General features: G+C 31.2%; 5 protein-coding genes across 7 annotated transcripts; 3 read left to right on the top strand and 2 right to left on the bottom strand.

The window, feature by feature from the left end:
• Positions 1–303: 303 nt before the first annotated feature.
• On the bottom strand, positions 304–6,955 carry LOC139105317 (uncharacterized). Its single transcript, XM_070661330.1, has 24 exons — positions 6,646–6,955; positions 6,392–6,522; positions 6,140–6,302; positions 5,943–6,052; positions 5,660–5,828; positions 5,461–5,576; positions 5,255–5,386; positions 4,933–5,164; positions 4,693–4,850; positions 4,468–4,598; positions 4,230–4,384; positions 4,029–4,153; positions 3,785–3,962; positions 3,238–3,696; positions 2,932–3,162; positions 2,610–2,840; positions 2,355–2,515; positions 2,144–2,304; positions 1,896–2,041; positions 1,586–1,783; positions 1,241–1,418; positions 764–1,173; positions 528–687; positions 304–443 (listed from the first exon to the last, which is right to left on the bottom strand). The coding sequence occupies exons 1-24, from the start codon at positions 6,713–6,715 to the stop codon at positions 425–427; spliced, it is 4,224 nt and encodes a 1,407-aa protein (XP_070517431.1). The 5' UTR covers positions 6,716–6,955; the 3' UTR covers positions 304–424.
• Positions 6,956–6,989: 34 nt separating this feature from the next.
• On the top strand, positions 6,990–10,036 carry Gaa1 (glycosylphosphatidylinositol anchor attachment 1). The gene is made up of 10 exons (XM_070661712.1): positions 6,990–7,340; positions 7,446–7,663; positions 7,754–7,910; positions 7,989–8,197; positions 8,258–8,475; positions 8,592–8,776; positions 8,869–8,999; positions 9,067–9,263; positions 9,330–9,497; positions 9,603–10,036. Exons 1-10 carry the CDS (start codon positions 7,199–7,201, stop codon positions 9,880–9,882), a joined length of 1,905 nt encoding a protein of 634 aa, XP_070517813.1. The 5' UTR covers positions 6,990–7,198; the 3' UTR covers positions 9,883–10,036.
• Ry (xanthine dehydrogenase rosy) lies at positions 9,958–17,593 on the top strand. Of its 2 annotated transcripts, none has more exons than XM_070661703.1 (25): positions 9,958–10,219; positions 11,075–11,241; positions 11,345–11,402; positions 11,508–11,604; positions 11,696–11,931; positions 12,048–12,295; positions 12,398–12,539; positions 12,607–12,774; positions 12,863–12,939; positions 13,036–13,242; positions 13,319–13,503; positions 13,583–13,696; positions 13,775–13,916; positions 13,990–14,286; positions 14,417–14,539; positions 14,612–14,967; positions 15,118–15,292; positions 15,377–15,568; positions 15,647–15,792; positions 15,861–16,038; positions 16,176–16,304; positions 16,383–16,625; positions 16,741–16,995; positions 17,079–17,246; positions 17,327–17,593. In XM_070661703.1, exons 2-25 carry the CDS (start codon positions 11,101–11,103, stop codon positions 17,369–17,371), a joined length of 4,122 nt encoding a protein of 1,373 aa, XP_070517804.1. In that variant the 5' UTR covers positions 9,958–10,219; positions 11,075–11,100; the 3' UTR covers positions 17,372–17,593. The 2 variants fall into 2 exon arrangements, with proteins under 2 accessions (XP_070517804.1, XP_070517805.1); XM_070661704.1 differs by having other exon boundaries at positions 11,080–11,241.
• On the bottom strand, positions 11,347–18,937 carry Trs23 (trafficking protein particle complex subunit 4-like protein Trs23). Of its 2 annotated transcripts, none has more exons than XM_070661727.1 (4): positions 18,682–18,937; positions 18,186–18,361; positions 17,750–18,067; positions 11,347–11,427 (listed from the first exon to the last, which is right to left on the bottom strand). In XM_070661727.1, the coding sequence occupies exons 2-4, from the start codon at positions 18,358–18,360 to the stop codon at positions 11,411–11,413; spliced, it is 510 nt and encodes a 169-aa protein (XP_070517828.1). In that variant the 5' UTR covers position 18,361; positions 18,682–18,937; the 3' UTR covers positions 11,347–11,410. The 2 variants fall into 2 exon arrangements, with proteins under 2 accessions (XP_070517828.1, XP_070517827.1); XM_070661726.1 differs by lacking the exon at positions 11,347–11,427 and having other exon boundaries at positions 15,669–18,067; positions 18,682–18,751; positions 18,813–18,937.
• On the top strand, positions 18,930–19,669 carry LOC139105552 (gem-associated protein 6). The gene is made up of 2 exons (XM_070661729.1): positions 18,930–19,150; positions 19,308–19,669. The coding sequence occupies exons 1-2, from the start codon at positions 18,996–18,998 to the stop codon at positions 19,651–19,653; spliced, it is 501 nt and encodes a 166-aa protein (XP_070517830.1). The 5' UTR covers positions 18,930–18,995; the 3' UTR covers positions 19,654–19,669.
• Positions 19,670–19,707: the final 38 nt, after the last annotated feature.

Genomic DNA, 19,707 nt, shown 5'->3' on the forward strand with positions numbered 1-19,707 from the left:
TCTTCTTCGCTCTCCAGCTTCTTAGAGTGTCTGTTCTTGTCTTTCTTACAGTTTCCAGCAAATAGCCTCCATTATCCCTTTTTCTCTGTTTTCGTTGCACTACCCTCAGGCCTGTCCTACCGATCTGCTGGTAACTTCTCACTCCCCACCGATCACGTCTTCTCCCTTGTGAAGCAAATCTCTCCCGCCCTAGAGGCAGAGAGAGGGTCTTCATGCTCTTTTTTCGAGGTGCCCTCTTTTTTCTCTCATTTACCCTTCCTTCATCTCGTTTGATTCACATTGGTGTCTACATATCGTCCATATATCCTAACCAAAATTATAAACGATTCAAATATGTGTGACTGCCAAAATCTTAATAATAAAATTTCTCTTTTCCGTCACAAATTTTTTTACGCATCTTTTTCTTTGCCATTGTTATGTCAAGTCACAAACTTTTTCGAAACCTTGTATAAACAAAACAAATAAACGTTAAAATGTTGATTTAATTTCTACAATTCTCATAATTAAATATAGTAATTAAGCATTACCTGAAGTAAAGTACAAGACTTAATACAATGCAGCACACCAGAAATAATATCACAGCTAATACTGAATAAGCCACAAATTCTTCACTTGGCATCCGTCCAAAAATTGGTCGTGTTAATTTGTCTTCCATTAAATGGGTACGCCAATTTGGAGCTTTAAGAACTTATTCGACAAATAAAAAGAATATTTCACATTATATTATATTAAAACATTATATATATAATATTTGTAGCAATACCTTTTACGCGAATTACATTTGTTATCCATTTAAAATTTAAATCAGTTTGCTCTACAATGCATTTCCATGTGCCGTGATGCGTCTTATTTATAATCGGAATGTAATCAACATTAATAGCTATGGGCAATGTGATTCCATAATTTTTCCACACATTATTATCGATAGTCCAATAAACCTTTAAATCAGAATATACGTAGCTAAGAACAGCACAGTGACATGTCACATACATAGGTAAAGTTTCTCGAATTATAATGCTTTCTTTGATCGGGATCACTGCCAAAGTTATAACCTTAATTATCGTATATGTACCATCTATTCGATGTACAGTAAGCGTGTACACGCCCGAATCATTTAATATTGCTCTATTAATTACTGTAAAAATTAATAAGTTATATTCATAAAAAATGTCTCTATAAGAATAATTAATTACTGCAAATATTGTGTTATTTACCGATTTCGTATTCTTTAACTTCTAACCTGTCACTGTTTTGAATAAAAATTCCGTTACGAGACCATTGTATCTCAGAATCTGGTGATTCAGCTCTGATAAAATTCACGATAATTAAATCCGAAGGAAGTGATATTGACGAGTATTCTTTTACGGTAAGAGCAGTATGATTATGTGCAATAATTCTTTTTATAAGATTGATGGTATCTAATTAAAGCATAAAAATTATTCTAACATATTGCATATTCTTAACTCGCTAAGAAAATAATATACTTACTTCTTATACGTTATAAAACAAAATATTTGGTTAGCTCGTAGAAAAATAAAAGCTGTATAGAATATTAATGAATAATAGCAATATTGAATCGGCGTACCGTCAGTTATGTCGCCACAAAGAATCGTATTGCAACGACCTGTCATGCTACTGGGTCCTATACAAGGTTCTCCTCGGACATTAGGTGCTGGAGAATTACAATATCGTTTTCTACTTCCTATGCCACCGTTGCAACTGGCACTGCACGTCCATGGTCCCCATTCTGACCATCCGCCATCCAAGGGCGGTCCATCTATATCTAAACTCAATTATGCGATTAAACGATAAGATGCAAGATTATAATAAACAAATCAGTAACAATAATTTTTGTTTCTAAAATTCGATCGTCTTTATACACTTTCGACTGATACCTGACGGTATACAATTCGCACTCCAAGTAGCCCAACCTTTCGGTTCTACAGCAAGCGAGAAAAAATAAAAGACGAGCGGCTGACGATGCACATAGTAAAATACATTTGTCCCATTGCAAAATATTTGAATTGTACTCTCAGACCATCTTTTCGATAAAACCATAAGAAATCGTGAATTAGTTATATAACCTATTTAATTTAATTTATATTCAATAGATCGAATTTATATGTGCGTATAATTAATTTACTTTATCGTAATATTGGTCCATGAATCTGTATTGAATATAGGCGTCAGTGCTCTCTGCTTGTGATAAATTCTTACTTTAGGATATGTATTTTTTAAAAAATATATCCATTGATTTCGTTTACCAAGTTTGAGCATGTAAAAACTATAAAATATAATAACGCGCTAGAAATAAAAAGTTTAAAAATAAAATGAATAATATATATTTATACTTACCCTGGTGTGGCGGGCATCAAAAGTAATGGTATTAAAATAACACCTTTGGCACGAATCATCAGCATTAGTTTATTGGGTCTAATTATTTCTTCTTTCAACCACGTCGATAATGGTAATATTCTAGTGTACCGATCAGTTTGAGTGTTCTCTATATGGCATCCTATACGTATAATAATCGAACAAAAGATAATACAAAAATTTTGTGATTTAATATAATTGTGATATTAATTTTACGTATACATTGATCGATATACTTGAAGCACAGTCGAAAGCAACTCCAATCGCATGTCCTTTCTCACTGTTATAATAGTAATAGATCGGTAAAAATGCTTTGGCTGGTTCAGAATGCTTCCATTCAAATAACGGATTTGATGCTCCTTCGTAATAAAGAAGAATATGTCCTCGGAGTATGCGAATAATAAAGCTACTCCATTTACCAAGATATAACAAATGCGGTAATGTTTTTTTCTTTACCAAAATTATATCTAATAAATAATCAAGAAACAGAGAAGAAAAGAACAAAGTTATTGAAGTTAAATTAAAAAATTGTAATACTGTAATTAGATTTTAAATTACCGTTTTCTTCTGATTGATAATAGAGAAGTACTTTCTCATTATTTAAAGCTCCAATTTTAAGAATGTAACGAGATTTTAATCCGTCATCGGCAGTGAATACAAACGTTATAGAATCTGGCTGGTCAGGTTCCCATGCTTTTAATGAGAAATGTATGCCTTCTGTACGATATTCTGGTAGAACATATAATCGTCGTCCAATGCCATGTCCTTTTACGAAAAAGGTACATTCTTCTGTATGAGATTAATAAAATAAATATGAATTTGCAATAATTAATTAATTAAATTTACATTCATCAGAAGGCTTACCTGGTTTCTCACAATCTCTTATATCACACAAGTCTTGCGGTACCAATGGATCTGTTGTGTAACACCATGTTCCAGCAATATTGCGCGAAGGATTTCTACAATAATTATTTGCCTTTCGTACACTAAGTTCAGGATAAAGACTGTTATTTAAATATACTTGGTCGACAAGCTGGACAGGTTTCGTAACTATAAATTCTGATTGTGATAAGTTTGATAACGATGGTTTCATAAATGATTGCGAAGATAATGTATCTTGTTCCATCGTTAAATGTTTGAAGCGAGTTTGTGCGCGAAGCGCTCGTAATGTTTTAGAGGTCGGAAGTCTTGTATTTAGTGATGCATTTGATGTCGCTATATATTCGGAATCATAATCGCTCAACCATTTTATACAAGTTCGACCTGAACGAGTTGTTGATAATGTACCTATGTAATCATTAGCAGTTCCTGCCATTCGACATTCTGTAAAAAATATATTAATAAGAAAGAAGCATTTTAAACAATTAAGCAATATGTAATGTATGTACATTAATAACGTCAATTAAAATACCTGATGATCTACAAATTCGTACAGCACACAATTGTTTTGTAACATAAATGGCATATGAAGTAGAAATTGTATAACAGTAAGGTCCGCCAGGATCATGTGTCGGGTTTCGACATTTATTTAAAGCTTTTATCACAAATTTATCGACAAAATTATCTGCTATTTTCTCATTAAATGGTATCTAAAAAGTAAACGACAGTCTTATTAAAAAATATACGTTTATAAAATTATATTTAGAAAAAAAAACCTCTTCTGCTATCCATGGTATACACGGAAGTTCTCTTATACTTGTCCACTGATTTCCTTGATATTGATAATCTGCGATATTGTGAATGCAGTTTGGAGGTTGAGGGTCTTCCACTTTGTCAGTTTCTATTCAATAAAATAAATTTCTTTTTAATTATTATATGAACAGTCAACTCCGTTAAGTGAAAATAAAAATATGTACCATCAGGTGGGCAGAATAATGTCCAGTGTGCTATTGTTTGATCGCTTCCAATGCTGAACCAACGTAAAGTGTGAAATAAATCATGATTCACATTTATAATTTCTTCACTCCCATACGTACGTTGCGAAAATAAACGTAAATGCGACCCAAAAATGCTAAAAATATTGCACGTGAAAACTTATACGCTAGACAGATATACGTAACTTTCAAAAAGATAAATTTAAAAAATATATATTACCTGATAATAAATTCGTTCCATTTCCAATAGTCTATCAGTTTTTTAATTACAACTTCTTTTAAATATTGTTTTATTGACTTCTTACTTTCTTGATATATCAAGGATGTAACATTATTACGTCCAATTTCTATCTAAAATGAACATTCGTTACTGTTCATACTTTCAAATTATATATTTAACTTTTTATTTAATCTCAATATATAAACATAAAAAAGTTTTTCTTACTGTAAAACAAGGAAATAATGATCCAGGGGTTTGATACAACTGTATTTCGATGTTATGGCTAGCACGAACATAAAAATGAATATCTCGCGTGTCATTATTCTTTTGTATTGGCCAAATGTTTAAAAACTTATTTCCAAAAGTTATATGACTTTCACAGTCTAAACACACGAGAAATAAAGAATTCAATAAAAAACAAGAAAAATATATGTGCACTATTGCAATTTACGTATGCTACTATACATTTTTGACAAAACTCTGTTCTCCATAAAATTCCGGTGCCCATAATGCCATAGTATAAAAAACTGTCGAGGTATAAACTTGAAATGCTATTTTCCATTTTGTATTTGTCCATAATTAATGGCTTAAGTACGTTATGTATTCCAAGGGATATAAAACCATCACTCCATGCAATCCACAGGCCAGTCCATTTAGAACTCAGTAATATCCCAGGTGTATTTTCAAAAAAATGCATCTGAAAATATATATTAATTAAATGTCACATTACATTAAATTAATTACATTGTTCATGTTTTTTTCTTGGCCTCAAATTATTTGCACTAACGTTGGTAATTGGGTATGTTTGACCGCTGACATTATTCGAAATTAAAAGTTCAACTCCTGCTTTCCAATCTTGAGCGATCTTTTTAGCAGAAGATGGAATTGGAAGTACACTTAATAATATTTTAACTTTTGCCTACGCATATTAAATTAATCTCAATAATTACATTATAATTTATATTGTTAAAAAAATTTATAACATGGATATACATTTTGTTCATCAAAAGGATTCCAAAGTTTAATCCAAAAAGATACATTTCCATAAGTATTATTTAATCTTGTTAATGTAGTATACGTTGGTGATTTTTGCGAATACGTTATACAATCTGGAAACGTCTTATAATATTAATAACATTTGTTTGCGATATATTTAAACTAAATTTAATTTATTTATTAATTGCACAAATACCTTCATCATCACAAAATGGAATGTCGCAATATTCTTTTTCTACACCTTCGTAATTTTTTTCTTCTACATAACACCAAGGACCACCAGTATCACCATTTGGATTTCTACAATAATGATTTGCTTTCACTCGTGATCCATCTGGGAAATCTTTATTACGAAACATAACACTCTAAAAATAATTATGAAACATTATAATATAAAAATAAGTGTTAATGCAAATAAATGTATTTTTCTGTGTTTTAGATTCTATAATACGCCTAACAGTACAATTCAGATTTTTTACTTTTTTATTATCAAATTTATATTTTCTGTTCCAAGATTTACACTTTCTTTTTGAAACGCTACGACTATAACTTCCGCCGTACTCGGCTCCTGGTCCCGTTATTATACAATCTATTATACAATTACGTAAGCCATTTTTAATCTCAATTAACTATTGTTTAATAATCTGTGCATGATTTATATTTTATTAATTTTTACCTTTATAACTACAAAGTGGAATATCACATTCATCATCAAGTACTGTTGGTTCTAATGTATAACACCAAGGACCTCTAGGATCTTGAGTAGGATTTCTACAATAATTTTTGGCAAGTTCCATAGATTTCTCGGGAAAATCTGAATCGCTTATATTTTTATTAATCTATTAAAAAAGAAATGACAATTTTTAATTAATAATAAATGCATTGTAAATTATAGAGATTAACAGGTAAAAAAGATTAATAAATTAACATAAAATGGTCGTTGGGCTGTCCATAATTGACAGTGAAAACCACTAGCAGTTGTTGTAATAAAACCTTTATATTCAGTTCCTAGTTGAGATAGCTTGCACTTAGATAAATCAATGCTAGACTCATTATGCACTGCAAAAGAAAAAAAATATATATATAATAACCGAACAATTTATAAACATTGTTATATGAGAAATAAAATAATGATAAAAATATGTAATAATATAAAATGTATAATTTTAAATGTATAATTACTTAAATCTGCAATAATTAAATTTAACAGTTGCAAGAACGTCACAATTTGGAAATATTGTTGTATATGCATATTTTTATTTGGATCTTTAAAAGCTTGTTTTGTATTCAACAGGTTTTTCGTTCAATGATCATCCTCATTATCGTCAACTATGGTTTCCTAATGCTATCTTTATTACGTTTTTATTTCTCGTTTCGTTGACAGTATTTATAAGCAAATCTAATTTTTTTTTTGTAAACTGCGATATGAAAAAAATAAAGAAAAATTATTTTGACCGATGCAGCTAAGTCGGTTAAAGAGAACAGTCCTCTCGTCAGCTGAACCGACCGTTCCGAGCTCCGATTATCGGAGTCCGATGCTCCGACTTCTCAGAGCTGTTTTCGTTGAGAGGTTATATTTCTCTACGAGCTGCCGCTGACTGTAGAAAATTTAATTAAAAAGAGCCTGGGCTGCTTGGGCAGCCTGGACCTGAATCAGGCATGCTACTGTGACGTGCAAAGCTTTCTTTTTTATATTTCAAGGTTTTGAATTGTGTATCTTTGCAAAATCAATGAGATGGGTCTACTCACAGATCCCAGAGCTGGAACCGGCAAAATGATAAAATTATTATTGAAATGGGAAAAATTGCTGTGCTTTGTATTATATGTGGGAGGAGTTGTTTGGTTAACGCTCTTGGCGTTACCGATGTTTAATGACAGTACGTGTGCGGTCTTCCGAAACAAAATCTTTACTCGCGAGAATCAAAGGCGCAGCTACGTGTAATTTTTATTTGCGCACTTAAACAAACAGTTTTACCTTCCAGGTACTTATTTCTCCGAGAATGCTTTACTTCCTGGATTAGTCACGAAAGAGAGTAACTTGGAGCAAACGTCCAAACAGTACTATCACGAATTAATTCACGAAATGAAAAGATACCCAGATGGTATGCCGTACGCCTGGCTTTCGGCAAAATTCAGTCAGCTCCATTTAGACGTACATGTACATAACTTTTCGTTGATTTATCCTTTTCAGGAACAAAAGGTAATAATCACAACTTTAATTGAATAAAAACTTAGAATAAACTGTGTTACTTACACGATGTATTTCTTACTTCACACATATGTTTTGTAGTTTGCAGGACAGAATATTTATGGCATTGTTAGAGCCCCAAGAGCATCAAGTACTGAAGCCATTGTAGTTAGTGTGCCATATAGACCTATTAACAGCATTTATTTAGATACTGCACCTTCAATAGCCTTATTACTTGCCTTTGCAAAATTTTGCAGAAGTAAATCTCTAAAAATTATTATTATTATAGTGATAGAGACGAGTTGCAAAATACTTTCTAACAGTTTTTTATTTTTAGAACAAAAATATTGGGCAAAGGATATAATATTTCTTGTAACGGAGCATGAACAATTAGGTATGCAAGCCTGGCTTGATGCATATCATGGTGTTACCAGTGGCCAGGAAGGAATCCTGATAGCGGGAGATTTATCGGGAAGAGCCGGGTCTATTCAGGCTGCTATCAATCTCGAATTTCATGCGATAAAAGTCACATCAATTGACGTCAAGGTACATAATTAAATATTATTTTATTTTACTTTATTTGTAAAAATTATTTTTTTTTTTTAGATAGAAGGATTAAATGGGCAATTGCCCAACCTAGATCTCTTTAATTTAGCACAAAATATGATAGCTAAGGAAGGAATTCGACAATCTTTCCAACGTCGATTTGATGTCAATTATAGAGACAAGTTTAAAAGTTGGTGGTATCATTTTAATACATTAATGAGTATGGTAGCAACACAAGCCACCGGAGTGCCAACTGGTAATCACGGACTTTTTCACAGGTATATTAACATATGCTTACAAGATTCTTGATAATACGAAGTATAACGCCTAAAACTTAATTATATTTAATTTAAATAAATTGTTTCAATAAAATATTGTGCAATTGTTATCACAGGTTTGGTATCGAAGCTATTACGTTAGAAGGCTTTAAAAGGTCTGGAAAAGAAACGGAAGCGAATTTTTATCAAGTCGGACGCATAGTAGAAAGTATAGTGAGGTCACTTAATAATTTATTAGAGCGTTTCCATCAATCGTATTTTTTCTATTTATTACCTTCCACCGATCGATATATTTCTATTGGTAAGAAATAAGAAATAAATTTTAAATATATTTTTTATATCTCAAGCTCAAATAATTATAAGTAAAAAAAAATAAAAACTGTTCATTTATAGGATTATATATGCGACCTTTGGTGCTAATAATTGCCAGTGTATTTATTAAAGCATTTTCTATTTGGCAAAGACTACAGACATCAAATAGTTCAAATAAAACGGAAAAGGATAAGCAAGATTTATCGAATAAAGTAAATTAAACTTTATCTAGCATGTTTTTAAAATTACGATTGCAAATATTTCTGTTCTGTTGAATAGGTCGAAGAATTTGACATCGGAAGTATCGCTTCCGAAGTATTGTGGGCACACATATTTGGTATATTAGTAATGGCTTCTCCCCGATTTTTCACCCTAATTGGATCACAGATATTTAATTTGCGTACAGAAGATTCAATGTATATTGGTTTTGCTCTAATCACGATTCTCACATTGCTGTGGCGTTTCTATCTAAGAAGGTAATAAAAACAAGCAGTAATTTGTACAGTCATTAATGATACGTTACTGATAAAAATAATCCGCAGATCCATCAAATACGAAAATATATCGCTTGTTTGCGTCATCGCGCTGATCGAGCTGGCCACCGCACTGATGTGTATAGCCATGCATAACTTTTCGTTAGCTTTAATAACGGCTGTTGTATACGTTCCCATTACATTATTGATAACACCTCATCACGTATCTGCATCAAGGTCAGTGTGATTTAAATATATTCTTATTATGAAGTATGTTTTATCGCAAACATTTTCCTTTTTTTTATTCCGACGATTATTAATACATTAATCTCATTTTTGCAGATTTCGTTGTTGTCAATATATTGCGTGGATTATGCTCCATCCATTCATTTCGTCGGCGATTGTCGTGATGGGTTACACATATTTTAATTTTTCTACTGATCCCATTCTATCTTTATTTTTTCGAGGCTATCGCGCCAATAAGCAAGCGCTCGTATTCAGCATCGTCGATTCCATGATATACGGCAATTGGTTTTATAACGTTGCTGCCGCTGTTATGCTACCGATTTGGCTGTTATTTTGGAACGTTATGCGTTCCAGCGTCGTTATTCCTTCACAATAATTGCGTAACAAAGAAGTTCTAATAAGTTGTTATCAACAATATTTCAAACGTCGCGTTGATCTAACAAGTATTATTGCTTGTCAGTGAATATCTAAGAAAAGTTGTTTGCTCTTTAGCTTGTCTTCTCGACAAATAAAGTAGAAAAAAAAGCGCATTTCGAAAGTCTGCAGGGGTCGTCAATAATACGTCATCCAGTAGATATAACGTATCACCCGATAACCCTTGGGAGGCATTCTTATTGCCACTTGACTAGTTTAGCGCGTGCGGCGAGCGCGGTAACGTTGGACGAGTGAGTACGCTCTAGGTGAAATATTAATGCGTTAAACGGAACCAAACGGTATGTATAAGTACATATGTATGTAACAATATAGGTTTTTTTCCTATATTACAAGTAACGTAGATAAGCATGCGATAACGTTACGTGTTGTTCAATTGTCAACGATCTTAACAGAACATTGCCCGTTGATTGCCTCATGCTATTTCATCTAATCGCGTTCACACTTAAGTGTCGCAACAATTTTCATCAGTCGTAATCGCGACCTCCTCGGCTTTGAATATATATCTCCATTTTAATCAAAATCATATTTAAATATTTTTTTCTTAACTCAGCTTTTGCCAAGCAAGCTGTTGTTTCGCGAAAACCTGTGCTTGCAGTACTTTGCAATACGTAACATATGTAAATTGATATAATTAGTATGTAAAAATTATACGTTACATTCCTAATATTCGTTTTATCACCTGGTGCATTTAAGAAAACGTAAATGTTCAAAAATAAGAACATTTTTAAACGATTTATATATATATATATATATATATATAATAATATTAAAGTAAATCTAAAACTTTTATACTTGTTATTTTCCAAGATTAATTCCTTTTATTACCGCTTTTGTACTGAGTAACATGCACCCACACACATCTACTCTGACAGTTATCAATTTAATCAGCTATAGTGCGACTCCAATGTAATTCAGAGACTGTTATTAAGTAATAGAATGTGAATCGCTATCAATCGTAAATACAAAAACGTGATACAAATAGCTAAGCCTATTAATGTGGTATCTGATTTAAAATAGAAAGAATCATTATTTGACTAGAAATACATGTAACTTAAAATGGTGTTTAATTACTGAGATTTTTGTATCATAAAGTAAGAATGTTGCAATATAATTATACAATATATGTATTAAAGAGAAGTACAACAGTGTCGATTTGAAAATGGAAAAGGAGCTTATCAAACAACTGCCTATGTGCAATGGGCTTGCAAGTCACAAGAAATTTTATGAAAACAATACAAACGGTAGTGAACTGGAAGAATCAGAATCAAACATTCTTATCTTTTACGTAAATGGAAAAGAGGTAATTGTTTTATAAGTAAAAAATATTTATGTTATTATATTATATATTTTGTTATTATATATGTAATGTTATTATATTATATATTATATATTTTGTAATTTAGGTATCAGATAAAAATGTAGAGCCGCAATGGACTCTGTTATGGTATCTTCGCAACAAACGTATCCTTTTATACATTATTCATTGCTGAAACAATTAAAAAAAAAATAATTAGAAAAATAAGTCTTATACATTGACTTATTTATCCTTAATGTGTAATAATTCAGTTGGATTGACCGGTACAAAGCTTGGATGTGCAGAAGGAGGGTGTGGAGCTTGTACTGTTATGATTTCAAAATATAATCGCGTTGCTGGAAAAATTATGTATCCTTTCTATCGTGAACGACGAAATAACGTAATCTCTATACTATTTTTAACATTATTTAATTTCTTAACATTTTATAAATTAAAACAGTCATTTAGCTGTTAACGCATGCTTGACGCCGATATGCGCGGTGCATGGTTTAGCTGTAACCACCGTCGAGGGTATTGGTAGCACAAGAATCAAGTTGCATCCGGTACAAGAACGTATCGCTATGGCACATGGGTCACAGTGCGGATTTTGCACACCTGGTATAGTTATGTCTATGTACGCTTTGTTGCGTAGCATACCGAAACCAACTATGGAAAATTTAGAAATTGCGTTTCAAGGTAATACATTTAAAGAATGTGTGTGGTACGTAATAATTTTACGTACGCCAAGTTAATATATATTGCTGAAACCTAAGCGCATAGTGCGTAATGTTTTTTTTTAACATACATTTTAGGTAATTTATGTAGATGTACGGGATATAGGCCAATCATAGAAGGTTTCAAAACTTTCACGGAAGAATGGGAGCGATCGCAGATGAGAACTAATGGACATAATGAAGGAACAAATAACACGAGAGTTTGTTCAATGGGTGACGCCTGTTGTAAAAAGGCTTTTACGTCAGAAGTGCCTGAGATTTTCAACTCCAAAGAGTTTCGACCGTACGATCCTACTCAAGAACCGATATTCCCACCAAAGTTAAAAGTAAGTTAATAATGCTTGAAAATATTTTGTATCAAGTAACATGTTATAAATATAGAGTATAAAATGTAAACTGTGTTGCGATTTTTATTCTTCTTTGTGCAGATTGAATCTAAATTGGATGAGCAGTATCTAATAATAAAAGGAAAAAATATCAGTTGGTACAGACCAACGAATCTCAAGACGTTACTTGTTCTTAAAGAACAGTATCCACACGCTAAAATTGTCATCGGTAACACGGAGATCGGTTCGTATTTTTTTTACTTATTGCTATGTCATTACAATATTTAAAAAATTATTTGATATTATTACAGGAGTTGAAATAAAGTTTAAACATTTGATATATCCGATACTTATACAACCAACACAAATAAAAGAAATGCATGAGATTATTGAAACGTCAGAAGTATTGAGAATAGGAGCAAGTGTGACTTTAGCCGAGCTTGAAGAAACATTGAGGCATTATGTTAAAATAAAACCTGGTAATGCATTTAGAATTATATTTGAAACTGTTCTAATTAAAAGTTTTAATTTATAAATAATTATATATTAATTATATTTTGTTGTTAGAATATAATACAAGAATCTTTAAGGAAATAATAAGTATGTTGCATTGGTTTGCTGGAAAACAGATAAGAAATGTTGCTGTAAGTATAAACGCCTTTTTGAAAATGTGAATATGTGTACTGCTAATGTTATTTATAGCAATTTTACTTGAATAAGATATAAATTATATTAATTAGGCTGTAGGTGGCAACATAATGACTGGAAGTCCAATATCGGATTTAAATCCAATCTTTATGGCTGCAGGTATTAAATTAAATTTATGTAGTTTAAAACATGGCAATCGGACTATACCAATGGATCATACATTTTTTACCGGATATCGACGTAATGTTGTTCTACCTGAAGAAGTATTAATTTCTATTGACATTCCCTTCACGAAAAAGGTAACATAGTGATAATTAATAAACCACTTTATTGTGACATGAATAACGACTGTTTTTCACGTTTATCTTTTCGCAGAATCAATATTTTATTGCGTATAAACAAGCGAAAAGGCGAGATGATGATATCGCAATAGTCAATATGGCATTAAATGTTTACTTTGTTCCTGACACAAATGTAATTCAAGAAACGCATCTTGCATTCGGTGGTATGGCGCCTACTACTATCTTAGCAAGACAAACTTGTCAAAAAATAATTCAAAGGTAAAATTTACTTCTAGCTTAGATTTTTATTTTTTATGTTCGAAAAAAAATTGGTTTCTATTTAATGTTGTGATTTCAGAAAATGGAATGAATCGATCTTAGAAGAAATCTATGATTCCTTACTTGAGGAACTACCATTAGCGGATAATGCACCAGGAGGAATGATTAAATATCGTCGATCTCTTACTCTCAGGTTCGATATTAAAATGCGATAATAGTTGAAAAAAATATTAATAAAGTGTACTAAAAATAATTTAAGTATATTTTTCAGTTTATTTTTTAAAGGATTTTTGCATATTTCTAAGGAATTATCGAAAGACGTTTCAAATATCGTACATATTACAAAGGAACTAGAAAATGCTTCAGATTGCTTCCATTATACAGCACCAAAAAGCTCACAATATTATCATGTGGTAATATTTCAATCTAAATGCTTATTATTTAAACTTAAATGCAATAAAAATTATATTGTGTAATTTTTGACAGGTACCAAAAAATCAAGATTCGCATGATTTAATAGGACGTCCTATAGTGCACGCTAGCGCATTCAAACAAGCATCAGGCGAAGCGATATATTGTGATGATATTCCTAAATTTGCAAATGAATTGTATTTAGCATTAGTACTCTCCACTAGAGCGCACGCAAAAATTTTGAAAGTTGATCCATCAAAAGCGTTATCTATGGAAGGAGTCGTCTCATTTTTTTCTTCAAAAGATATAGCGGAAGATAATGGATGGGTAGGCCCTGTATTTCATGACGAAGAAGTATTTGTATCAGAAAAGGTGGGTAAGAAACCCTTAAAATTGATATATGTATATTAATTGTTATCTTATTTTTAATTTTAAGTAATTTCTTGCAAAAAAAAAACATTCTATTTTTTTTTAGTTACTAAATATTTGTCTATGTCTTTAGGTTACCAGCCAGGGCCAAATTATTGGTGCCATTGTTGCTATCGACCAAATAATCGCTCAAGCTGCAACGAGAATGGTTGAAATAGAATATGAAGATTTAGAACCTATTATCATAACTATTGAGGTATTTTAATTGCATTAAATATATATATTTATATGTATATATACTTTATATATATTTATAACTTTTATTTAGGACGCTATCGAACATAAATCGTTCTTTCCTGGTTTTCCTAAACGTATTATCAAAGGCGATGCGAATGCAGCATTTGCGGAAGTCGACCATATTTTAGAAGAAGAAATACGTATAGGTGGTCAAGAGCATTTTTATTTGGAGACTAATGCTACTATTGTCGTGCCACACGAAGACAATGAACTGGAAGTGTTTTGCTCCACGCAACATCCTACTGAGATACAAAAACTAATTTCCCATGTATTAAATATACATTCGAACAGAATTAACGTTCGTGTGAAGCGTATAGGGGGTGGATTTGGTGGAAAAGAATCTCGTTCGTTATTACTTGCAATACCAGTGGCATTTGCGGCACACAGGTGTGTTGTAGAAATTAAATAATGTAAAATAACGTAATAATGAGCTTAAGAATTGTGTCGTTCCAACATATATGTATATGTCTACTCGTTAAACGTTGATACGAACGAAATAAAATGCTAATACTAAAAAAAAAAAATTGAATTGCGTAGATTACAGAGACCAGTTCGTTGCATGCTGGATAGAGATGAAGACATGATGATAACTGGAACGCGACATCCATTTTTATTCAAGTATAAAGTTGGATTTGATAATAATGGTCTCATCAAAGTAGCGAGAGTACATATATATAATAACGCAGGCTACTCACGCGATTTATCAACATCGGTAAGTAGCATAAAAAAATTACGAAATTAAATATGATTGGTAAATTAATATGAAAAAAATGGTTAATAATTTTATTATTTTTAGATATTAGAACGCGCCATGTTTCATTTTGAAAACTCATATAGAATTCCAGTATCGGATATATATGGGTACATGTGTAAAACTAATTTACCATCGAATACGGCTTTTCGAGGTTTTGGTGGACCGCAAGGAATGTTTGTAGCTGAAAATATCATTCGGCGAATTGCTGATTATCTGAATCTGGACGTCGCAAAAGTATGTAATTTTTTATATTCCACTTTGCATATTGATAAAAATAAATTTAATAATTAAAAAAATTTTTTTTTGTACTAGCTGTCCGAATTAAATTTATATAAAGAAGGCGACTTAACGCATTACAATCAGCAACTTGTCAATTGTACTCTAGATCGCTGCTGGCGCGAATGTCTAATGTCGTCCCATTATGATGAAAGAATAGTTGAGGTTCGACGTTATAATAGGTAAGTAATTATTATCTACTATAAATTGAATCGTTAACAACGACTAAAATTGCCGATAAATTTTACAGAGAAAACCGATTCAAGAAAAAAGGACTTGCAATCGTACCTACAAAGTTTGGAGTAGCATTTACTGCATTTCATTTGAATCAAGCAGGTGCACTAGTACATATATATATTGATGGTTCAGTGTTAATTAGTCATAGTGGCGTCGAGATGGGACAAGGTTTACATACAAAAGTAATTCAGGTACAAATTGAATTAATCATTTACTTACCAATTGTTTGCTAGCTAATTTTTGCATTATTGAGAGCTAATGTAAATTTTACTCCTTCAAACTTATATCTTTTAAGTTTAAATTAAATCTATTTTACATATAATGTTAGGTTGCTAGCAGAATATTAAAAGTAAATCCTGTCAAAATACATATTGTTGAAACGGCTACCGATAAAGTTCCCAATACATCTGCAACCGCGGCAAGTTGTGGATCTGATTTGAATGGCATGGCTGTTATGGTGTGTAACAATATTTAACTAATATTTCAGTACATGCAATTAGAAACAGATTGATTAATACAAAAATAAATTTTGCAGAACGCATGCAAGAAAATCATGAAACGATTACAACCGATAATTGACAATGATCCAAAAGGTACTTGGGAAGATTGGATAAAGAAAGCATATTATCAAAGGATAAGTCTGTCCGCCAGCGGTTTTTATCAAATTCCCGATATCGGATATTCCTTCGAAACTAATACAGGAAATCCGTTTAATTACTTTACTTATGGTGTTGCTTGTACGGAGGTAGAAATTGATTGTCTTACCGGTGATCATGAGGTATTTATTATTATATATATATCATATTATTGTTATAAAAGATAACGTGTGAGACCGATTTAAAGAGCGCAATTATAAAAAAAAATTATGATAATATTCTTAATTATTTGTACAGGTATTACGAACAGATATTGTCATGGATTTAGGAGAAAGTTTAAATCCAGCCATTGACATAGGGCAAGTTGAAGGTGCCTTTATTCAAGGATATGGTCTATTCACATTGGAGGAAATGATTTACTCACCAACGGGGACTTTGTTCAGCAGAGGACCTGGTACCTACAAATTGCCAGGTTTCACTAACATACCTCAAGAATTTAATGTGTCCTTGTTAAAAGGAGTTTCAAATCCAAGAGCTGTATATTCGTCTAAGGTATATCTTTTTTTTATGAAATTTTAAAGAATTTTAAAGTTGTTGCATATTAACATAAATCAATATGCAATTTAATTTTAAAGGCTGTTGGCGAACCACCACTGTTTTTGGCATCATCTGCATTTTTTGCAATTAAGGAAGCAATTAAAGCAGCTCGTAAAAATATGAATATTCATGGCTATTTTCGTTTTGATGCTCCCGCAACTGCCGCACGTATACGTAATGCTTGCGTAGATAATTTAACGATGAAGGTATCAAAATGTTAAGTTTTTAAGCCAATTAAAAAATATTTTATCTTTACATACATTACGATATTTTTTTTATCTTGCAGATTACAGAGCCTGATTTAAAAAAGCAATGGAATACAGTACCATAAATAAAAAATCTTTATGTTAAATTAAAAAAAATATTTTCAGAATAAACATTAGAAGCAGGTAGAGTTAAATAAAACAATTATTGTTAAATTCTGTTAATAAGTTAGATTAATATTTGCAACAAGTAATATTCCTCCAATGTAAATAATATGAATTATTTTCATATTTACTCTTAAATATTGTAAATTTATGAATAAATTACATATAAATCAATAAAAATTAAACATTGCTTATACCAGATTTTTCTACAGTTTCCAACAATGATTGTAAATTAGTTTCAAATAATTCACAGCGAATTGGCATTTCTAGCGCATAAAACGGATTTTTTAACGCATAATCTGCATACAAGTCATAAACTCTCTTTAACAAAATTTCCATACCTGGTTGTGATGGTTCTGCTACTATCATAAACTTAATTCCTGTCAATGTCTGAAAGCAATATAAACGAAATGTGTCTGCTTCAAGAACTTCAATCCCAGAACTTCGTGGTTCTGGACTAAGTTGACTTGCTATTGCAAAAAGAGGATAGAACATTGAAGCTAAAAATATTTTTTCGTTCGTCGTCATTTTTGCCCTACTAAATTTCAGTGTTATAGGAAAATTTTCTGGTTGCTCCAACATTTCCAAAATGTCTCTTCCATCTTCAAGTTCACGTCCTGATACTGCATTTCCATTTACAGCAGTCAATACATGTCCCACTAAAATACATTATTAAAAAGTATCATTTATTTTTGTGCTTTTATTAAAAAGAAGGAAAAAATCACTTTAAGAATCTATTGAAATAATTCCATCTTCTTTATTAACAGTTATCTTTACCATGTATTCCATCTTTTTGCCCAAATGCCACCACTATTTTTTTGTTCTCATAATTCAATTTAATATTAAGTGGAAAATTAAATGACTTCTCGATTTCTATTTTTGGAACATTATGATCATGATTGAAGATCAAGCCACCAGATTTGGACACAATGTACACACCATATATCACCATCCTGCAATTTTATATCTCTCATTTATTGTCTAAATAATTTCACGTATAACAGTTTCGTTTATATTTTTAATAATAATTTATTAATTTCTATTTAGATTTTAATAAAGTACGTATATACATATATATAAAAGCTTATAATTTCTTGATAATTACCATAACCTAAAATAATATTTTCATCACAATAAATCAAAGTTTAATCAATATTACGTCACAAAATAAAATAATTATTTGTTTTTTAAACACTTATTTTTCAAAGAAATCAAATAAACGTATGTTTTATCCATATTCAAGCAATGATATGCAAAAGTTAAGAATATTTACCCTGTGTTCTATTCGTCTCTTTCCTCTACTGTAATCTCGTAAAGAACTTGCTTCAAGAATTGTCTGTTATCTGCGTATTATACAAATTAATTGTAAGTATATTCATTACATTTTTTAAATAATTATCTCACATTTTGACTGGATTCTGCAAAGTGCATCCCGAGCTCTCACTCTTCAAGAGTCAAAACATTCGAGCTAATATAATATGTGCAGAAAGGTGCAGACGGTGCAGTCTGAAAGTACTAACCTCTGTAAAGTTTAGAAGACGGCAGGCAGCTTCGAATACCGTCGTTTACATTTTTTATAACTTTGATATGAACACACAAACAAATTTAAAATTTTCACATCAAGTATACAAAAATGATCCAATTTTATTCGAAAGTTACATCGGAAAGGAGATTAAGATTACGATGAAAGATGACAATGTTTACTGTGGTACTGCTTATACAGTTGATCCAGTATCTGAAAGGTTAGAAGAACTTAATTAAAATTATTTTAAATCATGTAATGGAAATATACAACAAAACCCTATCGTAAAATTTAATTTTTAATTCCAATTTAATTCTAGAAATTTTTAAGACTGTCACTTTTTATTATCTAATTGTAAATAATGACGTTTTTTACAGTATTGTGATCCTACAATCGAAAACGCCTACTCAATATCGTCTTAAAATAATATTCAATCATGCCGTAAAAAATGTGGAAGTAACATCGGAAGCCAAAATGCCTATGCCGGAATTATTTTCATCATCGCCAGCGAAACTTCCACAAGTGACTATCACTAAAAGAAAAAATATTATTATGCAATTATTGTTAGACAATCAATTTCCAGTTAAAGAAGAGAATGATGTTTTATTCATAGAAGACGTTGTATTTATAAAACCACCGTATTATCTTGAAAATTGTATATGTACCAATAGTATAGTTTTTAACAAATTACAAAGTATTTTAAAGCATGTAGATGTTGAATAAATTTATTTTATATTTATTTTTACATGCCATCAGGTTTTTATTGAATAATTACAT

This window comes from Cardiocondyla obscurior, linkage group LG09, assembly GCF_019399895.1.
Source record: "Cardiocondyla obscurior isolate alpha-2009 linkage group LG09, Cobs3.1, whole genome shotgun sequence".
NCBI classification, from domain to species: Eukaryota; Metazoa; Arthropoda; class Insecta; order Hymenoptera; family Formicidae; genus Cardiocondyla; species Cardiocondyla obscurior.

Excerpts from the sequence above, each read along its gene's own strand:
- LOC139105552 (XM_070661729.1), top strand. The coding sequence starts at position 18,996 with ATGAACACACAAACAAATTTAAAATTTTCACATCAAGTATACAAAAAT. Across the intron at positions 19,151-19,307 it reads GTTGATCCAGTATCTGAAAG|TATTGTGATCCTACAATCGA; the intron begins GTTAGAAGAACT and ends CGTTTTTTACAG.
- Ry (XM_070661703.1), top strand. The coding sequence starts at position 11,101 with ATGGAAAAGGAGCTTATCAAACAACTGCCTATGTGCAATGGGCTTGCA. Across the intron at positions 11,605-11,695 it reads CGCGTTGCTGGAAAAATTAT|TCATTTAGCTGTTAACGCAT; the intron begins GTATCCTTTCTA and ends AAATTAAAACAG. Across the intron at positions 14,540-14,611 it reads CTATTATCATAACTATTGAG|GACGCTATCGAACATAAATC; the intron begins GTATTTTAATTG and ends ACTTTTATTTAG.
- Gaa1 (XM_070661712.1), top strand. The coding sequence starts at position 7,199 with ATGGGTCTACTCACAGATCCCAGAGCTGGAACCGGCAAAATGATAAAA. Across the intron at positions 7,664-7,753 it reads ATCCTTTTCAGGAACAAAAG|TTTGCAGGACAGAATATTTA; the intron begins GTAATAATCACA and ends TATGTTTTGTAG. Across the intron at positions 8,198-8,257 it reads TCACATCAATTGACGTCAAG|ATAGAAGGATTAAATGGGCA; the intron begins GTACATAATTAA and ends TTTTTTTTTTAG.
- Trs23 (XM_070661726.1), bottom strand. The coding sequence starts at position 18,360 with ATGGTGATATATGGTGTGTACATTGTGTCCAAATCTGGTGGCTTGATC. Across the intron at positions 18,068-18,185 it reads GCAAAAAGATGGAATACATG|TGGGACATGTATTGACTGCT; the intron begins GTAAAGATAACT and ends AATGTATTTTAG.
- LOC139105317 (XM_070661330.1), bottom strand. The coding sequence starts at position 6,715 with ATGCATATACAACAATATTTCCAAATTGTGACGTTCTTGCAACTGTTA. Across the intron at positions 4,385-4,467 it reads TGGAACGAATTTATTATCAG|CATTTTTGGGTCGCATTTAC; the intron begins GTAATATATATT and ends CAATATTTTTAG. Across the intron at positions 1,419-1,585 it reads TTGTGGCGACATAACTGACG|ATACCATCAATCTTATAAAA; the intron begins GTACGCCGATTC and ends TGCTTTAATTAG.